The sequence below is a fragment of the Camarhynchus parvulus genome, chromosome 2, assembly GCF_901933205.1.
Source record: "Camarhynchus parvulus chromosome 2, STF_HiC, whole genome shotgun sequence".
Lineage (NCBI taxonomy): Eukaryota > Metazoa > Chordata > Aves > Passeriformes > Thraupidae > Camarhynchus > Camarhynchus parvulus.
In genome coordinates, this window is record NC_044572.1 from 119,416,183 (window position 1) to 119,440,807 (window position 24,625).

The 24,625-nt window shown below is 35.3% G+C and overlaps 1 protein-coding gene across 1 annotated transcript in view; it reads right to left on the reverse strand.

Annotated features, from left to right (window-relative positions):
- Positions 1 to 6,735: 6,735 nt before the first annotated feature.
- The window catches only part of TRPA1 (transient receptor potential cation channel subfamily A member 1), a 31,348-nt gene continuing 13,458 nt past the window's right edge, over positions 6,736 to 24,625 (reverse strand). The window contains exons 9-27 of the mRNA XM_030971639.1: positions 24,400 to 24,499; positions 23,366 to 23,466; positions 21,938 to 22,107; positions 21,673 to 21,837; positions 20,919 to 21,033; positions 19,518 to 19,684; positions 18,571 to 18,664; positions 17,569 to 17,628; positions 16,543 to 16,641; positions 15,674 to 15,744; positions 15,109 to 15,256; positions 14,415 to 14,504; positions 14,011 to 14,180; positions 11,730 to 11,859; positions 11,422 to 11,604; positions 10,427 to 10,495; positions 9,696 to 9,806; positions 9,124 to 9,221; positions 6,736 to 7,331 (exon numbers count right to left, since the gene is read on the reverse strand). Of these exons, the coding sequence (XP_030827499.1) occupies positions 7,100 to 7,331; positions 9,124 to 9,221; positions 9,696 to 9,806; positions 10,427 to 10,495; positions 11,422 to 11,604; positions 11,730 to 11,859; positions 14,011 to 14,180; positions 14,415 to 14,504; positions 15,109 to 15,256; positions 15,674 to 15,744; positions 16,543 to 16,641; positions 17,569 to 17,628; positions 18,571 to 18,664; positions 19,518 to 19,684; positions 20,919 to 21,033; positions 21,673 to 21,837; positions 21,938 to 22,107; positions 23,366 to 23,466; positions 24,400 to 24,499 (2,373 nt within the window). The 3' untranslated portion in view covers positions 6,736 to 7,099. The remainder of the gene's footprint in view (positions 7,332 to 9,123; positions 9,222 to 9,695; positions 9,807 to 10,426; positions 10,496 to 11,421; positions 11,605 to 11,729; positions 11,860 to 14,010; positions 14,181 to 14,414; positions 14,505 to 15,108; positions 15,257 to 15,673; positions 15,745 to 16,542; positions 16,642 to 17,568; positions 17,629 to 18,570; positions 18,665 to 19,517; positions 19,685 to 20,918; positions 21,034 to 21,672; positions 21,838 to 21,937; positions 22,108 to 23,365; positions 23,467 to 24,399; positions 24,500 to 24,625) is intronic.

A 24,625-nucleotide genomic window follows, 5' to 3' on the forward strand; every position in this document is an offset into this window, starting at 1 on the left:
GGATGGATGATCGCCAGAGGCACCTTCCTACATCAGCCATTCTGTGATTCTGTGCTGTTCATTTTTATTTTCTTCAGCCTCTTTTATTAGAGGTTTTAACTTTTCTTAAAGTCTTGGAGGAAGAAGTCCTAGACAGGTATTATTGCTTTGTTTCAAAATTCAACAGTAAGCTCTTTACCGATTATTCAGTCTGTATTTAAAAGCTATTTTGTAAGTTAGGATTTTAGACATTAAAAAGCAGTCTTTTATATCAGAATATACGCATGCTGGAACTAGGATTCCATTGTTTCACTCTAGAGTCATTAATACATGTTTTATGAGTTCCTCAGGAATAATTGGTGTGTTGCTGTTGTTATTTAGATAAGTGGACAATGCTTTTTATCTCTTCTGGAAACCAGAAAAACCTCCCTTGTGACTCACAGCCCTTGTGGACTCTTGGCTCCATCCTTAATTCCCCCACTATGCCTTGCCTTTTCTTTCTCCAGTGAAATTTAAGAACCTTTAATAGCACTGATGACTTTGCTGTCCCAAACCCGGAGGTCCCAGGCGACCTCTGAGCCAATGTCACACGTCTACACATTTTCTCCCCTCCTTTAAGATCTGCCACTATTGCTTGCCTCCCCTGGTTGGGTCAGATATGCTTTTTATTTGCAGTTCCTCCTCATCTGACACTCACTATTCCGTGCTGTTTTAACTTAGCCTCTCTGTTCATATCTATAGATTTCACAATTAAGAAAACAGCTATTTGAACAGTGTGTGTTCATTTGCTTGTGCTTTCTGGAGAAAGTGAGATTGTGCACCTCAGGGTGTGCCATGGCCAGGAGGAGGGACTCAGACATGGCATCCTCCATGCCACCTGTGTGTGACCTCTCTGTGTGACAACAGCTACCCCACAACTGATCTCAGGCAAAGGAGGCATTGCAGATCCACCTCAGCTGCTGTGATGCAGCAACTGGGATCATCTCCCAGGTCATGGGACACTTCCCAGCTTCAGGCCACAGTGGATGTTGTGTCTTGGGGGCAGCAGAGGTGGATTTCAGCAGCCACCTTTGCTTTCTAAGCTCCTTTTACAGTGTTTAGAAATGAGTATTTCTGCCTTGCATTCCTGTAAGTTTATGCAAGAAACACTGTCTTTCGCTAGTCCAAATGTTTTTTGTGGTTGTATCAGCCTCACTTTTGCCCCTCCTTCCACCTGTCTGGTGGGTGAGAGTGTAAATGTGCACACTTCTGACTGTGATTGTCTGGCTCTGCTTTATCTGACATAATTGTAGGATGTATTTTTTTTTTATCCCCAGTACTCATTTGCTTATGTTACAAAATATTAGAAAACTTTTTAAAGCAAAATATCATTTATTTGAGTCAGATGAAGGAAAGAAGAGAATAAAGAAATCTTTTGGCTTAGTTTTATAAATTTATGAAGAAACATGAAATAAGAGAGGTCTTTTGGTTTTTGTTGTTTTTTTTTTTTACATACTCAAGAAAGACTTTAACTAGCAAGGGAATAAAATCTAAATAAAATTAAATTAAATCAGTCCAGCTCCATTAAGTATCAAAGTTTTTTGGGTTAAGATAAAAGGCTGAAATGATGCAGACTCCCTAACTTTCCCTTTGTGTGTGAAACTTGCCCACAAAACATTTCACAGGGCTATCAGCCAGATTTCTTGAGGGAGAAATAGTCAGGGCCCAAACTTAGACCAGACACAGATTTGAAACGCTAATCCTACATCTCCTCAAAACTGAATGAGGTAAGCACATTCAGAGCACCCTACACACTCACTAGAGCCACCTGACATCCAAGCTGTCACCTTTCCTTTTGTTGCATGTTGGCCCCACCACAACTAAAATCCAACAAGGGTTGGTCGACTCTCTCCGGTGGTCCTTGGAGCGCCAGACTCCAGCCTGCTCCAGAGCTCCATGGACTGCTCTACCTGGGCTGGGAGTCACATTGCCAGTGACAGCACTGAACCATGATTGCTTTCAGCCATTTAACACAACTGTAATTATCTCACAAACTAGGCAGACATGCCAAGAAAAGGTAAAATCTGAATCTGCAGGAAGTGAGTCAGCTGAGGCGATGAGAAGCCACTGAGTTACATCGTGGCTATCTCTCACAGCATCCATGCTGCCTTGCTGAATCATTCCCACGGACACTGCCAGCTCCAGGGATTAGCATCAGGACTGAGTTGAGAAGCACTCTTTTTGCTTTTAAAAGTTTAAATGTTCTTAACTCTCCCTATCCTTGATCCCATGTGGCTGAATGCAGCTGAATTTGACATTGCTGTGAGCAGCACTGTTGTACTCAGATGGGCCTTGGGGCTTTCTGTCCTTTCTAATGCGATCACTCATGTCAATGTCAGTCCCAGCTCCTTTCCTTTTATTTTTTATTCCAAGTTATGGCCTGTTTTAACATTCTGTTTCTCACAGTCCTGTTTCCTGCTGCTGATCAATTTTTAGACTGCAGTCACGTCTCTGGATAAACAAATACTAACAACAGTACTAACAATTTCTGAAATTAATAACTTTAAACTTGCTTCTGCTTTTAAAGCTGTGATTCCCTGTTATGAAGCAAGATGAAATGCATCACTTCTCATCCCTTTCATTACTTCCTGCCTTGACTTCTAAACCAAATCTTACCATTGCTGAGATTTTCCCCTGCCTGAGTGTCCTGGTTTCAGCTGGGATAGAGTTAATCTCTACAACACTGATGCATTCAAGCATCTGAAGCATCTTCTCTCATGATTGCGGCGAAATTGTCTCTGTGCATTCCTATAAGGATGCAAATATCTTTACCTAAGAGGTTCAGATGTGCCTGAGTTCATGGATCAAACCATGCCCTGGCTCATAGAAATCTCTCTTGCAGTGCCTGTGTCAGTATGGATTTACACTTTGGCACCAACCAGTATTTTTTACTGCTCAGAAAATGCTGCCTTTAAAGCAGTGCTCTTACTTTTGGTATCAGAGATTTTCTCAGCTCCTGTGTCATTCTTTGTATTTTCTCAATCATTTAAAGGAGAAATCTCAAAAAACTCTCCTACTGACTGAACTCCAGGGTGAGGTTTGCTACACTCCTATACCTTGTCTGCTCATTACAAGGGCCTAATTCCTGCCCATAGTGAGACCCCTTATCAGACAGACAAGGTAAAGACAGTCTGTAAGACAGGTTACAACTGATGCATACCATGTTGTAGCCTAAGTGATTCCTTACACCCACAGGGCAGGGTAAAAGGCCATTAACCTAAGGGAAAATTTGCCTCTGGTTTCCTCTCTTGGGTCCTCCTCTACAGATTAAGGATATTTTCTCATCTTTTCTTTCTCTTTCTACATGCTCTGCTTATGGGCATTTCATCTTACAAAACAAGAAATCTAACCAATGAGAAGGACCAACTCTTTGTTCATATAGATTCCTCTTCTTTCTGAGTGTATCTGTCCCTCAAGGGTTGGAAATCATTCCCAGCTGATTTTGGGGAGTGGGGATGTTCTCCTGTCGCAGACGTCTTTTTATGAAAATCTTTTTCTTATGATTTTTCCTTCTGAGAATCTGAGAGGCCTCAGAAACAAAATGTAAACAATGGTTATCTGCTGCTGTGGAATGCAACATTTAGACTCGTGATTAGTCTTGTGTAGATGTTTGGAATTTGTGACCAGTCACAGCAGAGCTGGCTCTCGCTCTCTGTCCAAGCCACAGACCTTTGTTTTCATTCTTTTCCATTCTATTCTTAGCTTAGCTAGCCTTCTGAGATGAAACCTTTCCTTCTATTGTTTTTAGTATAGTTTTAATGTAATATATATCATAAAATAATAAATCAAGCCTTGTAAACATAGAGTCAACATTCTCATCTCTTCCCTCACCTGAAAACCCCTGTGAACACCGTCACATTCTCCCCTACCAGTCCTCTACAACAAAAATTTTCAGACAGCATTTTGTTGTGAAATGTTTTACAAAGTCACATTTTCAGTTTGTTGCAGAAAACAAAATGGTTTTATACAACAGAGCAAGGAGAATTCAAGGCTATTTCTTTAAGAAAAAAAAGTAAGTAAAAAAAATGATGGAGATTCATTTACAGAGTGACTTTGTTCCAGCAGCATATAATGGAGAACACCAATATGTACACTAGACAGCTTGAAGCAAGTTATTTCTTATATACTGAAGAGTCTCACTCTAATCCACTTCAAATCTGGGCACTCCAGATTTTCTGCTAAGGAGTATTTTACTGCTCTAGCTAATTTTAATCTACATGGGCAAAGTATTTTGCTAGCCCATCCTTATCAGCAAGAGTCTGATGCTAGAAAGCAGGCAACTGGATCTTTGGTTTCAGCAAAGGATTGCCATCTTATTTCAGACTACCATCTCACACAGAAATGTTTCTTGTCCCAAATTGTGACCCTCCTGTGTGTCACACAGATGAGGCACAAATCAGTCTTCCCAACAGGAGCTTATGGGAATGGTCTGGTTTTGGTGGGAGGAGATGGTGCTATTGCCTGAACCACGCTGCCATTCATCTTGAGGAGAAAACACTGATTGCACCGAGGAGCAGCAGGAAATGGAATGGAATATTTGCTCTCACTATCAGCAATATTTGATATACAGTGTGTATAAGTGCCTACAGAACTGCCAATACCCCAATTGAAAAGGTGTTACTTCCATACAGACTGAAGGGAAGTGGGGGAGTATTGAATACAGATACACACCCATCACAGTTTGCAGATTATATATTCACACCCAGAAGATACATTTCCATTGAATAGCAATCCCTAAGTGTGAATTCAAAAATTCACATTGTAACACTTTTGGTTAATATATATTTAGCTGTACCTTAACACGTAACACATAGAGGCAGGTAGGGGTCGCTCTCTTTTCCCATGCAGCAAGCAATTGGACCAGAGGAATTGGCTCAAGCTGAACCAGCAGAGGTTTACACTGGATATTAGGAAAAATTCCTTCACTGAAAGGGTGGTCAAGCATTGCAACAGGCTGCCCACGAAAATGAAATAGCTATCTGTGGAAGAGTTAACAAAACATGTAGATATGGTGCTTAGGGACATGGTTTAGTGTTAAGTTAATGGTTGTACTCAATGGTCTTTACCTTACTTAGAGGTCTTTTCCAACCATAATGATTCTACCAGGATTGCTTCTAGAGATTGCTCAAATGGCCCAGTATCTTCAGCTCAGTCTACAAAAATTTTTAATCATGATTTATATTCCAGCTGTACTTTACTTGTACTGTACTTGTACTTTTCCTTAAATTCTACATCTCCTGTACTTAGGCTCTATTAGATTATTCGACCACATAGAATTAAATAATATTAGTCTGAGAATTTCCATAGAAAGCTACATCATTAATTCAGTGTTGTAATATTGGCTAATTATAAAATAACTTATTTCTATCTTTCTATATAAAATTGGAAAGGAAAATTTTTCTCAAATTGTGAACACTCAGGAAAGCTGAGAGGCAGCTGTATATAAAGGTCTCAGAGTTCTGTTTAAAGAGGCTTGAAAGGCTTAGACTTTAAAACTGTGAGTGCTGACTGCTTTGTTCCTGCTGTAACCACACTACTGTTCTTCACTCACAACACTGCATTCAGGTCCCATTTACTTACCCAAAAAATGCTATCACTCACTGCCATCTAGTGTTAATGGCACAGACTGCCAGGAATTTAAAATTGCTATTATTACATTTTTCAAGTTTGGCCTTATCCTGAGAACCAGGCCATTCTTTTTACTGACAGAGGGAGCTGCAGATGCACAGCAGTGCAGAAAACCTGAACAATTTTTTCACAGGAATAGATGTGACTTTAGGAGCCACAACAATTTCAGGGACTATAGTTACATTTTTACTTTTTCTGCTCTGACTCTGCTTACATGTTCTCTTCCTGTTTCACTGTGTCACACCAGGCTTGCCCTGGAGCAGAGCTGCTCCTCCAGCAGCCTCCTCCTTTCTCTGTTTTACCTGGCAAGGATTTGAAGTCTCAAAGCTGGGATAGAGCAGTTGGGCGAGAAAGAATTTTGCCTACTGAACATCTGTGGCAATTTTAAGGCACAAGTCACATTGATTTACAGTGCATCTTCCAGTGTTTTCTGAAGACTGGACAAGTTCTGTACAGTGTGAATTACCTCCTAATAACTACCTTTTAAATAAACAGGATTTTTTACGAGAAGAATTAATGTATACTAAGTTCTTAAAGAAAATGTCTGAATTCAAAAGCAGACCACAAAGCCTTACCACCATGCATAGTCATAATTAGTTTATTAGCACTGGTTTTGAAACAAATATATTCAGGTACTCAAGCACATTTTAATAAATGTTTACTAAATTTAATATATTACCATATATTACATAATGCACTGAATATTCAGTAAATGAATAATAAAACCAAAGTGCAGATTAAAGTAGCAAGATCAGTTAGGTTATCAGGAAGGCCAAAATCACATTAGCAGTATAAGGACAGCAAGTTGTAAATGACTAATATTAAACACGTCATTCTATCATTGCTACAGGCATGCTAGTACAAATGATCCCACTGTGAACTGCTTCCACTTATACAGAAAAGAAAGTAGTTCTTCCCTTACATTACAACTTCATGATCCTTGATTTCCTACCTTTCAGGCCTGATCCTGCAGTCCCTACTCAGCAAAACTTCCAATGCACTCTGTCAGATTAGTTTTGTACTTTTTCCTTAAGCTACACAAAGCCCATTGGCTCTCTCCAAACACCTGAATAATAAATGAGCAGAATCTAATTTCTAAAAATTTAGAAATTCTAAAAATATTTGTAACAGAAAATAATTTAATTACATACAGACCTAAGTGTACTAGGGCCAAACCCAGGAACAGATCTAGACAGAAGCCAGGACAGCAAGGCTGGCCTCTGTTGAGTTAGGCACTTTCCTGATTAGCCAGTCACTTTTAGGATCACAGTTTTGGATGTAGACATCTCCAGTCTCTTTAAATACTGTTTTGAGTACTTGCATCCTGGTTTTGGATCTGGCCTTTTTTATACTTGAGTACATGATGTATCACATTAACATTATGTAAAGACAATAAGAGAAGTGACCCTAAAGTAGAACAAAATGATAATACAACATGATATCATAGCCAAGTCTAGAAGAAGCTATTGTTCTTTTCTGTGCTTGGGTTAGGTATATTTGTTTTAACAGCTTTTAACACTGTATCCCATTTACTATTCTTGTGCTCTAACTGCCTTTTCCTAAACTTGTGCTGAAATAAATCATTGCTGTCTTCATCCTCAGCCTCTGACACTATCTCCATTTTTTGGATAATCAGTTTAATGAGGTCATGTTGCTTTTCCAACAATGTTGATATATCTTTGAGCCTAAAAAGCAAACAAACAAACAAATATGCATCAGGGTTTGTAATTTGATTTCAAAGGACATTTATGTCATTAAAAATACAGATGCAAATATTGACAGTACTTCACCCTTCTGACAGTACGTAACTAAACCCTTCTGCTAACAAAGACTATTATGTAGAATACATTTAATTCTTAAAGCTGAAGTACTTCTCCATGTTACAGGAAATAGGATTAAAGAACAAATCTGTGGTTCTTGTGAAAAGTAACTTAATATTTAGTAAAGATAGAAGCAACTTCACTCTTAAAATAAAGTTGTTGACTAGTCTATCAAAAGTTTTTCCTATTAACCTATTTCCTTGTCTGGCAAGAAAAAGGCCAGAGTTACAACGGCAATAAAGAGAGGAAAAATATTTAGTGAAATTCACAACTATTTTTACAGCATATGAGAAATACTGATGAGGCAATTACTGATCTTTTTCAAAGTGCTATCCAAAGTGCAATTAAGTAGTTAAACTAATTTAGCATCACACATACAGAACACAGTACCTGTTATCTTTAAGGAAACAGGGAGATAAATGGAAATTGTGATTAGAAACTGTCTTTATAAAACTACCAAAGAGGTGTTTGAAAATGTACTTTTCTGAATGTCTAGACTCACAAAATTACAACATGAAATGTGGTGTGACTGAAAAGGTTCTTTATGAAGAACAGTTGATGGGCTTTAGATGTAGTTAGGTTTTTTGTTGTTTTGCTTTTTTTTTTTAAACAAGAAATGGTAATACATCTTAAAATATGTGAAAATCACAAGTATTAAAATGCAAAGCAAAAGAAAATCCTGCCCCAAACCAAAATGCTAAAATATGTACACCCAGCACTGGTACTAGCTCCAGTAGTAACTGAACTCTGTTTTGGACTCTGGTAAAAACACACAGGCAATGCAGTAAGAGTTTTCAGTCAATATTTTCAGAGTAGTAAAAATGACTTTCCATAATGATATGGTCACAAGTTATTCTATTGCAAATAAATTTATAAAATTACAGTTTTCTTCCTTCTCTGTAGGAAAAAAATCCCAATCAAGAAAGAGTCTGTTTTATGTTTTTTTATATCATAATGATGTAGTATGTATTTGAAGAAAGACTTGCTAAAGTCCATGATTTGCCTATAACTGTAGGGTGTAGTCTCACCATGCTTCAACTCTTGATGAGTCTTTCATGCAAAAAGTAGTCAATCTGATTCTGTGCAGGCTGACAAAAATTTGGTAAATTAAAAAAAAAAAAAGGGAAAGAAAAAAAATTGAGAGAAAACAAGTGCAGGGGAAAGTGAGACTGAGTGAGAATATTTTTTTCTAGTTGTATATTTATTGTAAGCTTTTTTGAAACTATTCTTATGGATATGTTGGTATGACAAGTAAATCAAGAAAGTACAAAGAATTCCTTCCAAGGCTTTGGGAAACATGCTTTGTTCAAGAGAGAATCAATACCAATCAGTTTTTGGGGAAACAATCTGAATCTGATTTACCCAGTGGAACGTCAGTAACAGATTGCATATACTTGCAAACCAACTGGAATTACATCACTTGGGAGTTCTGAATAACCCTTGAAGACCTCCATTTGCAGCTCTCTAAAATGAAAATCCATCTTCCCCATTACTTCAGACTACTTTAATGAGCAACAAGCTGTGGTGGTTTGGGCTGGGGACATGGAATTTTACTTTTTAGATACAGTATGGAGCTTTAAAGTACCTTTAAAAATAGGAGTATACTTGTAATATTGGTTCTACTTATTTTTACAACTGTAAAATATCACAAAAATACCTGTATTTCTGCTTCAGAACTTCCAATTCTAGTGTAGTATCAGGGCTCTGTGCATATGTGGTAGAGTCCTCACACCCAAAGCAATACTGGAACACGCTCTAAACAAAACATGGAACCAAACTGAAATAGATCCTATAGTCTGACAACAGAATAAATATGTGAACAGATTAAATATGTGAACATTGTTCACATAGTGTTAACATTGAAAAGATTTTCTGTTATGCTGTTATTTGCTTATATATTAAAACATTTGTTTTTTAAGAAAATTCAGTCTATCAACAACAGCTCAATTAAAGAACAAAACCCAAAAGGGAGTAATTCTACTTTTTATCTGAACATCTTTTGTAGCTTGTCTTACTTAATAAAATTACAGTGCACTGAATACTCAAACACTAATTTTATCTGAATAAAGCTACACTCAAACTGATTTATCATTTTCACTGACCTTAGTCAAGGTCTAATCACAATTCCCTTGATGTCAGTTAATAACACAATGTCCTTAGCAATGTGTGTACAAATTCAATCACCTCCCTTTTTGGTAAGAATTCTTCTATCTAATATTCATATCTTACCATAAATCCACAGTATCTCGGCCTGTTGGGATATACAGTGATTGATTCCTGGTCCACCCGACTTAAGAACCAAAATGGCAGCTTCTTCTCTAAGTTGGTATGAAGATTAACCTAAATGTGGTTTTGCATTTAGAATGAGATATGTTGTCTTAAGATAAATACACATTATACATTAAAATAACCATCATGCCATTTTATTCCATTCACTAGTAGTACCCCACACTGCAAACAGTGGTATAATATCTGCATAGTCCAGCCCAAACACTAAAACTACTTTGTCATAACCAGTATTGAGTATCTTAGCAGAATTAATTTCTCCACATAGATGTGCACTCTTTTTACTAATGAGAATTTAGTCCAGCACAATGAATTTCATATACTTTTGATTTTTGTGTACCTTCTTTCACTGCATAGGTTCTCTACTAAAAGAAAACTGCAATTTCAGGCTTTGCAGTGACTGATTCTGAGATTCTGGTTTTGGAAAAACTCAGAATTGCTTGAAATGATGGTTGAAAAATTCCTTAAAATGTGTTTGCTTGTACACTTCCTTGTCAATGACTCATATGAAAATGAGATTCAGGATAAGATGCCTTGTTTAAATTTGCCAAATCTGCTTTACAGATATCCTAAGATAGTTGGGCCTGTGATGACTTATCAACTAATTATCTAAAAGGTGTTCTAGCAATGATATGTACTTCCAACATTTGATGCTCTCATGGTCTGTTACTCACCTGCATTGCAATCCTTTTGAGCGCAGCATATTTTTGTACTTCAGCGATATCACCAACAGCCAAACCAATCTAAAGAAAGAGTTCATTATCTACTTTTTCATAGTCTGTGATTTAAATTGTATTTCTCATTTACACTTAATAAAAAATCTTCTAGAGAGTTAAACTATTTTTTCACTTGAATTTGGAAACATTTTTTATATACTTGGAAAATATGCATCAATAAATGTAGAGAGTGTTTTTACTGACAACACTATGTTGGTAAGGCACTGAAGTGCTACTTTTGCCAAGAATAACATCCCTTCTTTTACATTCTTCATTACTGCTGTAATGTTAATAAACTGGTTGATCTCTTGATTAAGTAGGATCATGGCTGTATTAATCAAGTTTAAAAAACATGAGATGTTTGACTTTTATTGCTCAGCTCAAGTGAAAATGTGATTTCCTAAATAAAAATTATATTCAGTAGAACATGGCTGAAGATATATGACATATTTTCCCCCCTTTCCACCATTATTGTGTTTTCTGATTCCTAACTTTCAGGTCAGGTTTGTTAATTCTGTCACTACTTCTGATTGCTGTTTTGTGTGCAGTGAAGGTTTAAGCTTGGGATTTTTGGGCTTTATTTTTTAAATTTAAATTATTGTTAGTGTTAGGTTATGACACAGCAAGGGACTGAACAAAAATCATTGTTCCTCAATTTTCCTTATGAAGACCTCAGAATAATACATTGCAGCTCCAATTCAAATTCCATCAAAGTTACTACCTAAAGATATACAAAATACTCCTGCAGGAGTGAGGTGTGGGAAAATACTCAGATGGGAAAACACTGGATGGAAAACAAGTGCAGAGAATGGGGACATTTTAATATGTTACTGAGAATATCTGTTAAATAATGAGTGGCTGTCACTTACTGAAGTAATTCTATACACTAGAACTGTTTAATTGTTTAAAAGTGTTTAACCACTTTTGTATATTAATAAATAACTTATACTTACTAGTAAGTTCATAAGAAGGATTGGAATAAGCAAGGTAAATATAATGAGAACTGTGTAACTCAGGAATGGATATGGCAATTCACTGCTTAGTAAAGGGTCCAGGAATGCATCATGGTAATTAATGTCTCCCAGCATCATTGCAAATGTCTTCATTACAGAAAGCAGAGGTGTGCTGTATGTTTGCTGCAAAAAGAAACATCAAAATAAAGAAAAAACCCAACTGATTGAATTTGTAAATAAATTCTTGAGATGCTTTAGTCATAGATAACATTTATAATGATAAAACTTAACTAGACTATTGAACTAACCTGTGAACCCAAAAGGACAAAGAAACTCAGCCCAAAGGCCAGTATCAGGAAAAAGAAAACCACAGCAATCCGAATCAAAGTCCTCAAAATTTCCCAGAACATCACAACGTAGATGCCATAGTTCTCAAATCTGGCAATAAGTGAACAAAAACAATGTAGAATCAGTCATAGAATCACTTAGTTTGGAAAAGACTTCTAAGATAATCCACTCCAACCACTAATCTAGCACTGCCAAGTCTACCCCTAAACCATTAAACACTGACGTTTGAGTCCCTTTCAGTTATTTCTGTAAGGCAGTAAGTAATGCTGATTTTCTTCTGTGGAAGGAGACACTGTCTCTCTAAGAGATTCTGTGATGGTAACAAACCTGTTCTACTTTCACATCCAAAAGAATGCAAGTGATCCTACACACAGCAACTCTAAACTGCATAATCTTATATTTCAATGCACAAGAACAATTTTCAAGATAGTATTTTTCATTTACTCCCTCCACAGGCATAAGCACTATTGTACCACTGCTGCATTCAGAATAAAAAAACATTAGCAAACTATTCAACTTTTTTCTGCTTCTCAAAGCAAAGTAGCAGCCAGAACAAAGGAACAACTGGCACCACAATCCACATAGCAGCCACACACCTGATTTAAAAGACTTCACTTTTTTACAAGATGTGAAACAAATGACATTATGTAGTTTTAGTATAAAGATACTAAATACAAAGAATGGAAAACAAACAAACAAAAAGAAACACACTGCTCAGGAAGAGAAGGAGAATAGCATAATTTTAAGACGCCTGTGTTTCCAACAACACTCTGTTGTTGGCAAGCCTCTCCTATTCTTGGTTGATACAAAAACTAAGTATCAAAACAGGAATTACCATAAAGCAGATTCAATTACTTTTTCTTCCAAACCTGAACTTGTGAATTTATATCCTCTCCCAAATCCAGGGACCATGAGATTTTTTAAGCTCACAGTAGCAACTGTGAAAATCCCTGTGGGTATCTTTCACTCTGAAACATTATGTGCAAGACTGAAAAGGTCAAGCTGGAAATAAAGCAAACCCAATCTTCTCTTACTTATTAGGCATTTATTAGGCAAAATTCAGCTGAAGTCAATGGAAACACATATTGTTTTGGGAAAAGAGCCTGAATGAGTTAGAAAACTCATGTGTAGAGTTCCTCTGCAACACATTTGAAATAACAGTCAAGCCAGGAAAGCATTTCACCCAACAGAAGAAGAAAGGTTGTGCAATCATCTGTTTACTTCTTCCTGTTTAGGCTCAGCTCCCATTTTGCCTGGAGTAGACAGGACACACCCATTCATTGGTCATCTGAGATCAGACACAGGGCTGGGGGTGGCAGGGGGTTGGGAACAAGGTTTGCAGCAGAGGCTTCACCATGAAGGTCCTCTCTTTGACATTAACTCTGCTTACAAACCGTGTCCTTAAACATCCCTACTACAGTAAAACAACCCTGAAATTAAGCAGCAAATGTTGTGTTTGCATGAAGTTTGCAAGACTTCATGGAGGTGATTAGTGCATACATACAATAATTGTATTGAATTGAATTGTATTGAATTGAATTGGAAGAGCATTTATGCAGTGTTACCACATGCAGTCCTGCTCAGATACAAATGCATTTAATTTATTAGTCTTAAGCACTACACCTACACTATTTTTTTCCTCCACCCAGCTCTCCTGCAGTTCATAACTCTTGGACACTATTCTACCAGTGACAAGATTTAAGATAATTAAGGGCAATAAACAGACATGATGTCAACTGAAGAAATTTACAATTCCATCAATTGTAATTCTTTCACAGGACACTATGGCATAAAGTGAGACATGTCATTTAATATGGGAAATGATAGAGGAAATTATGTTCTTCCAGGTATTACTCATAAAAACTGACTTCCTTATGCCATTCATATTTCATACCCTTCTGGGTTCTTTTAAAGTCAAAGTCTATACAGTGTAGTGAACTATAATTTAAAAAAGATAAAATTAAGCATGGCTGTGCTTAATTAACATTATAATAAATATTGTTATTTCTATAGTTGCTATAACATATATTGTGATGCTCTACATGAAAAACACTGAAAATTACTCTATAGTTCATCCAAGATAAAAAAATTTTATGGTCTTAATCTGGAAACTTGTATAGTTTCAAAAAAATAAAAATACAAAATGGGACTTTCAAACTTGATCTGTCAAAACAATTTAGGATATGTAAAATATCTGAAAATATTAAAATATTTCATTGTAAAACTGTAAAAGATTTTTACCGTTGAAGATAAAGCAAGAAGTTCATCCAAGACAAGTACACAGCAATTGCTCCACATTCCCACTGCAAATGAGCTGGTGTATTAATAAATAAAGAAGACACAAAAATTATGCTTGTAGTATAAATGGTCCAGTCCAGTAGATTGGAGTAATCCAACAAATATTTCAATTTCTAGGATTTAAGAGAGAAAGGTTAATATTTACAAGTCATCCATCATTAAAACACTGAGTTCAATACACTGTGTAAATTCACTATCTAAAATCAGTTTAATCATTATATATAAAATTAAAAAGTATAAATTGACATTTGACTTCTAATCAGGAAAAAAACCAGATTAATTCCAATATCATACAAACTGCCATGCAAGTACACTGTCTGATTAATGTTATTTCTTCCTGTACTAACCTGCTGAATCAGCTGAAATATTTCTTTGCAGATGCCCAGTAAACTCATAATTAAAACTAAACACATACACACCCTTGTGAAGTATGAGTCCTGAAACAAAAATCAGAGCACAAAAGAAATTAGAAATTATTAAAGGAATGTTCATTTGATCTCTACCTATTATATATACATTATATTGCCTGTTACCTTGTATCATATACTTATTACTATCTATATTCTGTTTAATTAATATTTATTGTGAAATTCATGTTCTGGGTTGGGCTGTATATGTGATTCTCATTATTTTTTCATAGATCAGGATATCTTCATGAACCTTTGATATCCCTTGAGTTTATTTTATTTCATATTTCTACTAGCATATCTTTTCTGAGTTCCTGTTTCAGTTTTATTCTTTTGCTCTCATATCAATATTTTTTCTTCAATATTAAACAAATATTATTCACTTCAGGGAAAAAACCTGAAGTAACCATGTACTAAATATAAATTTCTCAGAAAAAAATAAGAAATGAGAACTGCAAATTATCTAACTGAAATTTATTTATCTATGCAGAGGTTGCTGCTGAATGTTTAGAAATATATACTTCAATTTTATTCCATAGAGTTGCTAGATCATAAATTAATCTAGACATTATTTAAGTAATCATACCTTTTTGCTGCAAAAATCTTAAATAGATTGTAACTACTAATAAAGTACCTCATATTCTAATGGTCTTGCTTCATAGAGCTCTGTTCCATTCAAAGGTCTTCCTGGTTGTATGTGAGTGACCAGAAGAGTCAGTGGGATGAGACCAAGAGAATATATGCCTAAATTCATTAAATGTGCTCGAAACCCATAGGCCATCCTTGAAAATGAAAATGTTAAAGTTACAACACTTTTCAAATTTAGAAGAGGATGCATTCAAATTTAAAAGTCAATAATGTCTTCAAGACGAGGGAATAAACATTTCTTAAAATGTCCCTTTGTGATGAATGCGTTCATCACTAATGTGGACAAAAGTGTATTTGCCACTCTGAAATAATGTTCCTTTCACTTTTACTTGGCAACCTTATTATATATTTTATAACAAAGAGGAAACAAAGATAGTAGCTGCCTTTGTTGTAAATGTCAAAAAATCTTTACTAAATACTAAGTTGGACCTTATGGAAAAGACATTTGCTCAGCTCTATAAAAATGCACATTTTAATAAACGACTTTCAGACAAAACAGTCTTTATCTTGACATGCAGTATTATATTTTATATCCACTAAAATAGACCAACCATTTCATAAGCAAATATTCTTTACACACAGGATGACTGAGTAGCTCCATGCGATTGTGGCGCACCATGGCCTACGAAACACAAACACAGAAGGGTCAAACTTAACTCATCTAGGCAAGCAAAGTGCTTACAAAACTGGCTAGGTCACTTTTTTACCTGATTATTAGCCTAATGAAAAGTAAAATATGTGTAAGATATTGCAAATTTCTTTTGATTAAGAGCTCTGGCCTAAACCCATCACTATCTTGCCCTCTCTGCCTGCTAAGGCATTCAGCTTCTCTTCTGGGGCTCTATTAGTTAGTCTATTTCAAGATTCAAAAATTATACAGACTATTTTCAACTATACCTGTGAGACCAAGTTTTACATTTAATGAGAAAATTATTTATTTATTTATTTATTTATTATTAGACAGTATAACAGCTAATTGCCCACAGGAATCCCAAAAAGCAAACATATTAAGCCAGAAAGTTTGTTATGTAGACATTTTCTGACAAAGAATGAGAGAACAGATTGACAATGCAAAAACCTAGCAAATTTGTTTCATATTATAAATATTTTGCAATTACCATATGAAACAAATCAGCTTGTCAGATTTTTTAGTGCCTTACATTCCAGTGCATGGTCACAAGAATGACTGGAGTGTGGTTTTCTTTGATGTACTACCTGCACGTACAGCACAATATCTTGCACATTCACAGTTTTATCTAAACCTAAAAGAAATTTTATTTATTACTTAGAACGTAATTTCAATGTACTTTCAATATACAGAGTTATGGGCTTTGGAGAAGAAATACTATGATGAAAACTTCAAGCCTCTTCATTTTTTCTAAACCAAGACAGCAGGCAGTGATGTCAAAGTAAAACTTACATTTAAAGTGGTAAGTGGTTCATAGAAAATGTCTTCACCATCCTTCACTTTCTTGTTAAGTGTCAAGGGACACTGAAGATATCTGAAGTTGTATTCAATCTATATAAAACACCAGAAGTTAAATATAATGCAAATTATTATCTCAGTCTTAGATCATGTTCTTAATACAAAAAAGTCTATCTTCTAGAGAGCATATTGTGTCAAGGTAGTCAGAATCAAGATGTATATTCATTGTTAGCTGAACATATGCTATCAAGATACACATCTGTGACTGCAAGGTGTTTAAATGAACAGTCATTTTGAATTTTAAAATAAAAAGTGTATATTTCTTGCTAAAATGTTACAATTAAGAAAAGGTTATTTTCATAATTGTGATTTTTTTAATGCCAACTTTAAAGAAAAGCTTGTCTTTAAAAGTTATATGGCTTTGATAATACAATATAAAGAAAATGCACAGTAGCAAAAAATTTGCATGTTTTCTCTTAATGATGTGGACACAATCCAATATTATCATTGATAAAGTGGTTTTCAATATGGTTTCAAAGGTAACATAACTGGAGAACATTCATGTCTCCCTAGCATTAAAAGCAATCTACTGCTTAAGATTTTGGACAAGTATTTACAAAACAAAGAAACATGTTGAACTCAAAATTGTTGAAGACAATTGCACTACTTATTATAATCATACTTTCAATATTCATAAATAGATATTACATGTCTTCTCTCACTGCTATTTTGAAATATCCGTAACCTGTGATACCCAGCTTGATTGAAAAAATTAACACAGCAAAGATACAGTTTATGGATTGTAGAAGTTTAATGTCACTTATTAAAATATGTAAGCATGAAGATTACAGAAACTGAACTTCAAACTATTTACAGTCCAAAGGATAAAATAAGATCTGTCACCTGTGTTCTGTGTTAAGGTCTGAGATTCATCTACAACAGTACCTTATATATATGAGCTTGACATATACATTAAAATATATGTGTTTTGTACTTTCCCAGACTTTTTCATCTACTTACATAGAAGTCTCGACTTGTCTTTTCTTCTGAAGACTCAATTATGCAGTTGTCCAACACCAGCTTTGCAGAGGAACAGAAAAGTGAATGAAGGTGATAGAGGCAATGTTCAACAGAAAGAATATATTTAGACCTGAAGAAACTGACTGTCAAATACAATGAATCTGCTAACAGAAGTGATGGCTCAGTCAGACTATATGTAGGTTTTGAAGACACAAAATTCCAGAGTTTTCATATTGGAGTTAAAAATAAATGCAGTTTACAAGCCTACACGCTAGTTTACAAGTATGAAGTGTGAATAGCTTATGAATACCTACGTAGTAATAATATATCCTCTGAACAGAGAGAGACATAGTTCTCCCAAGATTTTAGAAGCTGTAGGAAACTTAGAGGAAAGAATTCAAACAATTATTATCTCTCTTTCTGCAACCATTGTTTATAGATATAGTTCTCCAGAGTATGCTATTCATAGTTGACCAATAGTGTGAGAGAAGATTCCTAAAAGCCAATCAGGTCTTAGGTCCACCATTTTTTTATAAGAACTACAGATTTCTAATAATAAAGTGCATTTTCATGCCTTCTGATGATAGAGACTCTGTAGCACCTTTGCCTGTCCCCAGTACCCCTTCAGTGATATATGTATGTACCACTTGCTATTTTAATTAAAAATCATATCTGCTGTGTCATTAGCAGTTAGCTAAGAGAGTGAAAATATCTCAGATGATTTTGAACCCAATTCACTTATGATTCTCATTACATTTATACATCATTTTTATGTTACTTTTATAACTCCATTGATCTCAGGAAGCTAGGAACTTTTCTAATACTGAAGTACTTAAACTGGACAGAGACTACTATTATTATTAAAATACTATTAAAAATTTTGTAAATTTATTTCTATTTTATAATAATATGTATTAGAGAGCACAGCAAAGAGAAAAATGAATGCAACACAAAAAAGGTTATTTTGTGAAGTAATTTCTTTAACATGTGTGGAAAACTTACTTTAAATGAATCAGGAAGATACTCAACCATTTCCAGCAAAGGACACTTATTGGCACTGGAAGAGTGAGAGAAAGTCACAACAGCTTCTTCCCATCTGCAAAAAATTATTTCAGATAATGGAAAATTAATTAATTAAATCTGCTTTAAATTAACTACTTTTGGATTATTTGAGTTTCATTTAACATATTGAAAAACATAACACATAATGTGCTAATTTTATCCACTACTAAATGGAAACTAAGCTGTTTGGGGAGTAGCTGAGTAATATTCTGGACCCTTCTGCAAGAATGATTCATGTTAAATTCTGTTATCAATTAAACAGAAATGTTTCAACTATGCTAAGACCTCCTAAAAATACGAAACTGGAACGAACTTTGGAATCATGGGTTACAAAATTACGCAAATAATAATAAATACAGTGAAATCCTGTCAGTATTCCTGTAACTCTTAGCAAAAGATGTTATCATTAGGCAATGGTGCATTGCTTTATTCCAAAAGTGGGGCTTCACTATGCCTTAACATAAAATATTCTAAACTGCAGTTGAAATGCTACATTTTAAAATACTTGCAACATTAAAAAGCATGATTTTAAATTAAATTTCTTGAATTATTTCAGTTGTATTCACATTTTGATTAAAATTTTATAGGCATTGAAGCATTATGTGAAAAGTCAAAATTATTTCTGATGGCTTCTACATGTTTTTTACACACAGAATCCAAATACTCAGTGTAATATGAAAAACAACTTGCCATATGTCTGATGTCCATTACAATTATGTCATTTTTTATTTATGCTCATTAGAACAGAACATAACCTCTGGAATTTTAAAATAAGTACTCAGTTTTACTTATTACACAACAGATTTTCAGAACTTAATCTCATTTAAGAAAACCAAAACAAAACACATGGGCAAACAAATTCAGGAAGCATATTCTCTATACTTTACCTTTTGTGCAAAATGACAGCAGACACCACATCTTTTCTCCTATTGTGTATTGCTTCATGGAAAAAAGAAGCTACTGCTTTGTTGAACAGAATTTTTGCACCATAGTCAAGAAGTAATCTCACTGCTTTTGCATGTCCTTCTCGTGCAGCCAAGTGCAAAGCTGTGTTCTATGCAGACAAGAAGTAATTTTAAAAATTTTAAATTTTAAAAAATTAAGTAATTTTTAAAAAGTACATTTCAGTGCTTTCCCACATTGAAAAGCCACATGATTTTCTCAGCTGCAAGTCTTGAATGCTTTTACTGGCAACACAAAACATTAGAATATTGTCAGATTCTGACAGAGATTACAGACACATTCTTTATGTCTACAGCTACACTAGGGCAAAATCTGAAGAGGAAACTCACTATAGGTAAGAATAGCCAATTCATTAATATCTTTTAGTTTTGTAATTAATGAACTGCGAGTCATAAAGAGGTAAAAATGATGACATCTACAGACAGAACACCTGCGTTTGATAATCAAGAAGAGAAGCATTCAATTATATCCATACAAATGCTCATACAAAAAAATCTGCAAGAAAATCTGAGGGTGCAATTTTGTAAGTGGAATATTTATTTTTTCTTTGGTGTTTTCACAAAAGTAAAGGAATCAGTGCCTCAGGAATCAAGGTACACTAAAACTGACATTTGAGAGTCTTCTGAATGCACACAGATTTTTCCGATTGCAATTAAGGACTTCTCATGAATTGAAATTAAGGCTTCTCATAAATTTATAGTCAAGATTTTTTTCTAATCTAGTACTTTAAATGTTTTCAACACCAGTTCTCAGAGATTTAAGCAACAGCTTCTGTGTTGGGAACTAAACAATTCTTTAAAATGATTACCCTATATTTCTGATAGGACAGATTCATACAAGAGGCCTCCAATCCTTGAAAGGGATTCGGTCTTGACCTAAAACACACTACATCTGTCCAAACTCCAGTGCAAAAGAGGTGCTGGTTTTGTTGGACATCACTGTGCAGTGGATTTCAAACAAAATGTTAATAAGCAATACCAGATTTTTTCACATCTGTGTAAGTTCTTTAAATTCGCATTACCCATGTTTGTACTACATCGCTAAAATATTCTTGCATTGTATAGGGGGCAAGAGGAACATGTCTAATACATTCATTGTTTCAAGTTTTGCTATTAGAATATTTGAATTTTTTTATCTCCCACGTAAAAGAATTGGATAAAAATTTCAGCAATCATATATTTATCCAAGAAATCTTTTATCACTGAGTCTGGAAAGGAAATAAAATATTACACATGTAATGCACAGTGGAAAACTACCAATAGCCTAGCCCTGACATTTCTTCTAGAAGTAACAGCAGACAAGAAACAAATAATGTTAACACATACCCCTTCTTCATCCACTCTGTCAGTACACTTCACATTAGTATCCAAAATTATCTGCATTGTGCGAGTGTATCCTCCGAAGGCAGCATGGTGCAGGGCTGTCCAGCCTTTATAATCACTTACACACAATGGTATAAAATTAGAAATTATAAATAAAAAAGCTTTTTATAGATTTAAAGTGAATGTAAATCCCTGCTCCTTTGACTTGGGCCTCTTTTCTATGGCATGACTGCTGCAGAGATGTCCATACATTCTGTCAAACATTATGCGATGATCAATGCACCACTCAGAAGCAGAAGGTTCAACTCAATAAGAGCACTTAGATCTCTCCCTTTTCATCTGTTTCTGAGATCTGAGGATCTTTGACCTGAAGGCAGAACTTACAGTGCAAGGCAGAATGCCTGTGAACTAAGAAACTCTTCTCAAGCCTGTGAGTGAAGCTGAAATTATTGTAATATTTCTAAACCAATTTTTTCGACATGAAAATGTTTAATAATCTTCTCTCAGTTAGATTTAGAGAAACCTCAGTTCCCCCAGCATTAGAAGCCTTGGTTTTACAGCTAGCTATTCTCTGTTTTACAAGTATTTTATGACCATGCTGTTATACTGTATGTTTCTATTTGCATATACAAATATAATAATTATTTTAATATACTGTACTTATATTTATATTGCATTAACTTCCCAGCAGATGAACATAAAACATAGGGGGATAGGGGCTTTTTTTGGCTTAGTGAATGAAAATCTGTGTACTTACCAGAGGAAGAGAGCCCCTCTCTTCAGAAGAAACTGAACTACCTTCTCATGACCATTCTGGGCTGCCAAGTGAAGGGGAGTCATTCCCTTCTTATCACCTTCATTCAAAAGTCTTGTGTCTTTCATGTCTCTGATAAGTCGTTGACAAGTATTGATGCGCCCATAGCTTTGCAAGATGCACAGAAATTAATGCACAGAAATTGATGTCAGAGACACAGGGAGGAAAGACAAGGCATGGATTCCACGGCCTGAGCTGTGCTACTAACCTGGCAGCAAAGTGTAAGGGCGACTTCTTGTCCCTGCTCTTGGAGTAGATGGAAACGTTGAGGCTGAGTAAATTATTTACAGAGAGGGCCACACCTTGTCTGCATGCATAATGCAACGGAGTGCATCCTTCATTATCTTCATCCACGACAAGATTTTTAATATGTTCCATCTGTTATCCCCCAAGAGATACCCAAAAACCAAAAGTACAGGATTATGTCTCTGTCTCCTCTGCTCCATAGTTTCTAATAGTTTGCAACAATAGCATTAATACTCTAAAGCAGTATCTAAAAATAAGAAATAAAGTTCAGTAAAATTTAGGAACAAAGAGCACCTTTTTTATCTGCTGATTTGTAGATCACCATTTTTTCAAAGAGCACATCCTGCATCCTCACTGCAACCCATTCACAAGCACAATAAAGGAAATTCTTCTTTGCTGCCATTCCAACACAATGCTCACTGCTGGCAGCAGAAGGCTTGTACCAAACCTGAAGGCAGTCTTATAGTCTGTATTCAGTAGCAAAACCTCTGACTGTCAAAACCCAGCAGTTCACTCTTTTACAGTGTTAATTTATTTCGCCGGTTTCTCTATTTTCATTTCCCCATTTTCCTTGTCTAACACTCTCCTACAACCTTTCTGAAAGCAACTTAAAAACTCCTCCCACCATCCTATCAACTTATTTCTCTGAATTATTAATATGATCAATAATCAGAAAGTCAATGCTGAGGCTTATCATCACTGTTTTAAAACCGATTCACCACATCTTCTGAAAAGGGAGGCTAAATCCATTCTGAATTACACTCAAAGGTGTTCACAGATTTCAGCACATGTTGTAAGATGAGTTATATTTGATTCACATTTAAAAGGCTATTTCTGGAGCTCTGGAGGCCAGCAAATTTAATTTTTTCAGGCAAGCTTGGTCTCTATCAATATGAGTGCTCCATTTCAACAAAGCCAAATAACAAATTTATGTTTGAAATATTTTAAAAAACCAAATCCAAGACTTCTTTATGGTCCAGTCCACAAAAAGCTCCTGCAGAATATGCTGCAAACTATTTATAAAGTTCTAGATCTTGAGTGATTATGAGCATGTCTCCTGGCTTTAATGCATGCAAGCTGGAAAAGTAGAAGTGAAAAATTCTATATTTTATTGCCTACCTCTTGAGCTATTCAATGCCCCAACAGCAAAATAATTTATGGGATTGTGTTATTCCTTTGCCTGGCAATAAGAAAACTGTATTATTGGCTTTGAAATGTTTTCAGAAGAGATATGTGATATGTACCTCTTCAAACCATTTTTTATGACCCTGGACTATTTAACAATTATCAAAAACTTTTACAAACATACCAAAATAAAATGGTAGTTGCTTTTTTCTTCACATTTTCCTAGAAAGGGTAACACAAAGACATAAATTGAAGCTTACTGTACCTGCAGATATTTCTCATTCAGATGCTGTAATCCTCCAGGCTGCAACACGGTCAAATGCAAGAAATTCCGACCAAGGTGATCTTTTAATGACACATTTGCTCCTAAATAAATACGGAAATAAACACCAGCAACTTCAAAACTGCTGGTTCTTGGCACTACATAATGATGTTTAAGACAAAGGAACAAATGTTGAACAAATGTTTATTAATCTATAAAATTTTATGAAATAATTCTTATGAATCTATAAAATATTCTTTCAAGTCAACCTTGTAACATATAATTTTGTTTCCCAAAAAAAATCCCACCTAATGATACTCAGCTTTCAGCATTTTCTTCTGTGTATGCATTTTGTATTTCATCTAAGCAGCACTAAGTTTTATATGGGGCCCTTACATTCCAAGATGCTGATCACCCACAAATGAAGAGGAAATTTAAAGATGCAGTTACCTCTTCTAATCTTTAAAGCTGTAACCTTTTTGAAGTTTCAAAACTTACTATAAGGCTTTTAAAGAAAATCAGTTATACTATTAACAACAGTCATAATCATTAAGTTGCACCAAAATGCAGCAAATGAAAGAGATAAAGCTCAAATATTTTCAAGGTGACTGATTTTATAAATCCACAGGTAAGGATTAAATGGTGGGTTTAACATTTAAAGATTGATTGCTGGTATGAAACACAGATCTGCTTAAGTGGTGCATTTATTCTGCAGTTCTGTTTACTTTGTGAGCTGCTGAGGAGTGCAGGGATGGATTGCCAGTGCCACCTCCACCTTGAGAGGCGTGACACATGGCACATACAGCCTGTTCTACAGCCTGTTCACACCGTAGTGAAAGGGGTGAAATCACCACACCAACTCTTCCTTTATCTCAGGGGATACCAGCAGTGTGCAGCTGTTCAGCTCAGCTACTCCTGGGCTGGATGCTGAAGTAGCGAATTCAAATTGAGAGGGAAGCTGGGTGCAGAGTTTTAAAATGAATGAACCCTGCTCAAAGAAAAAAAAATATAAATAGTACGTGTATATTCCTTTTTACCTTTTGAAAGCAGTAAGTTCACAATTTTCCATGATGCACAGGAAGTGGCCAGCAGAAGCGGGGATCGACCTTCTATGTCAACACTATCAATATTAGCCCCCTGAGAAAAAGAATTCCAGGTTTATGGTGAAGAATGAATAAATGAAACTCTAAAATGGTGCTGCCCTTTATAAGTGTAGCAAAATATAGGCATTCTTAGTAATTCCAGATGGTCTAGATAAGTAAT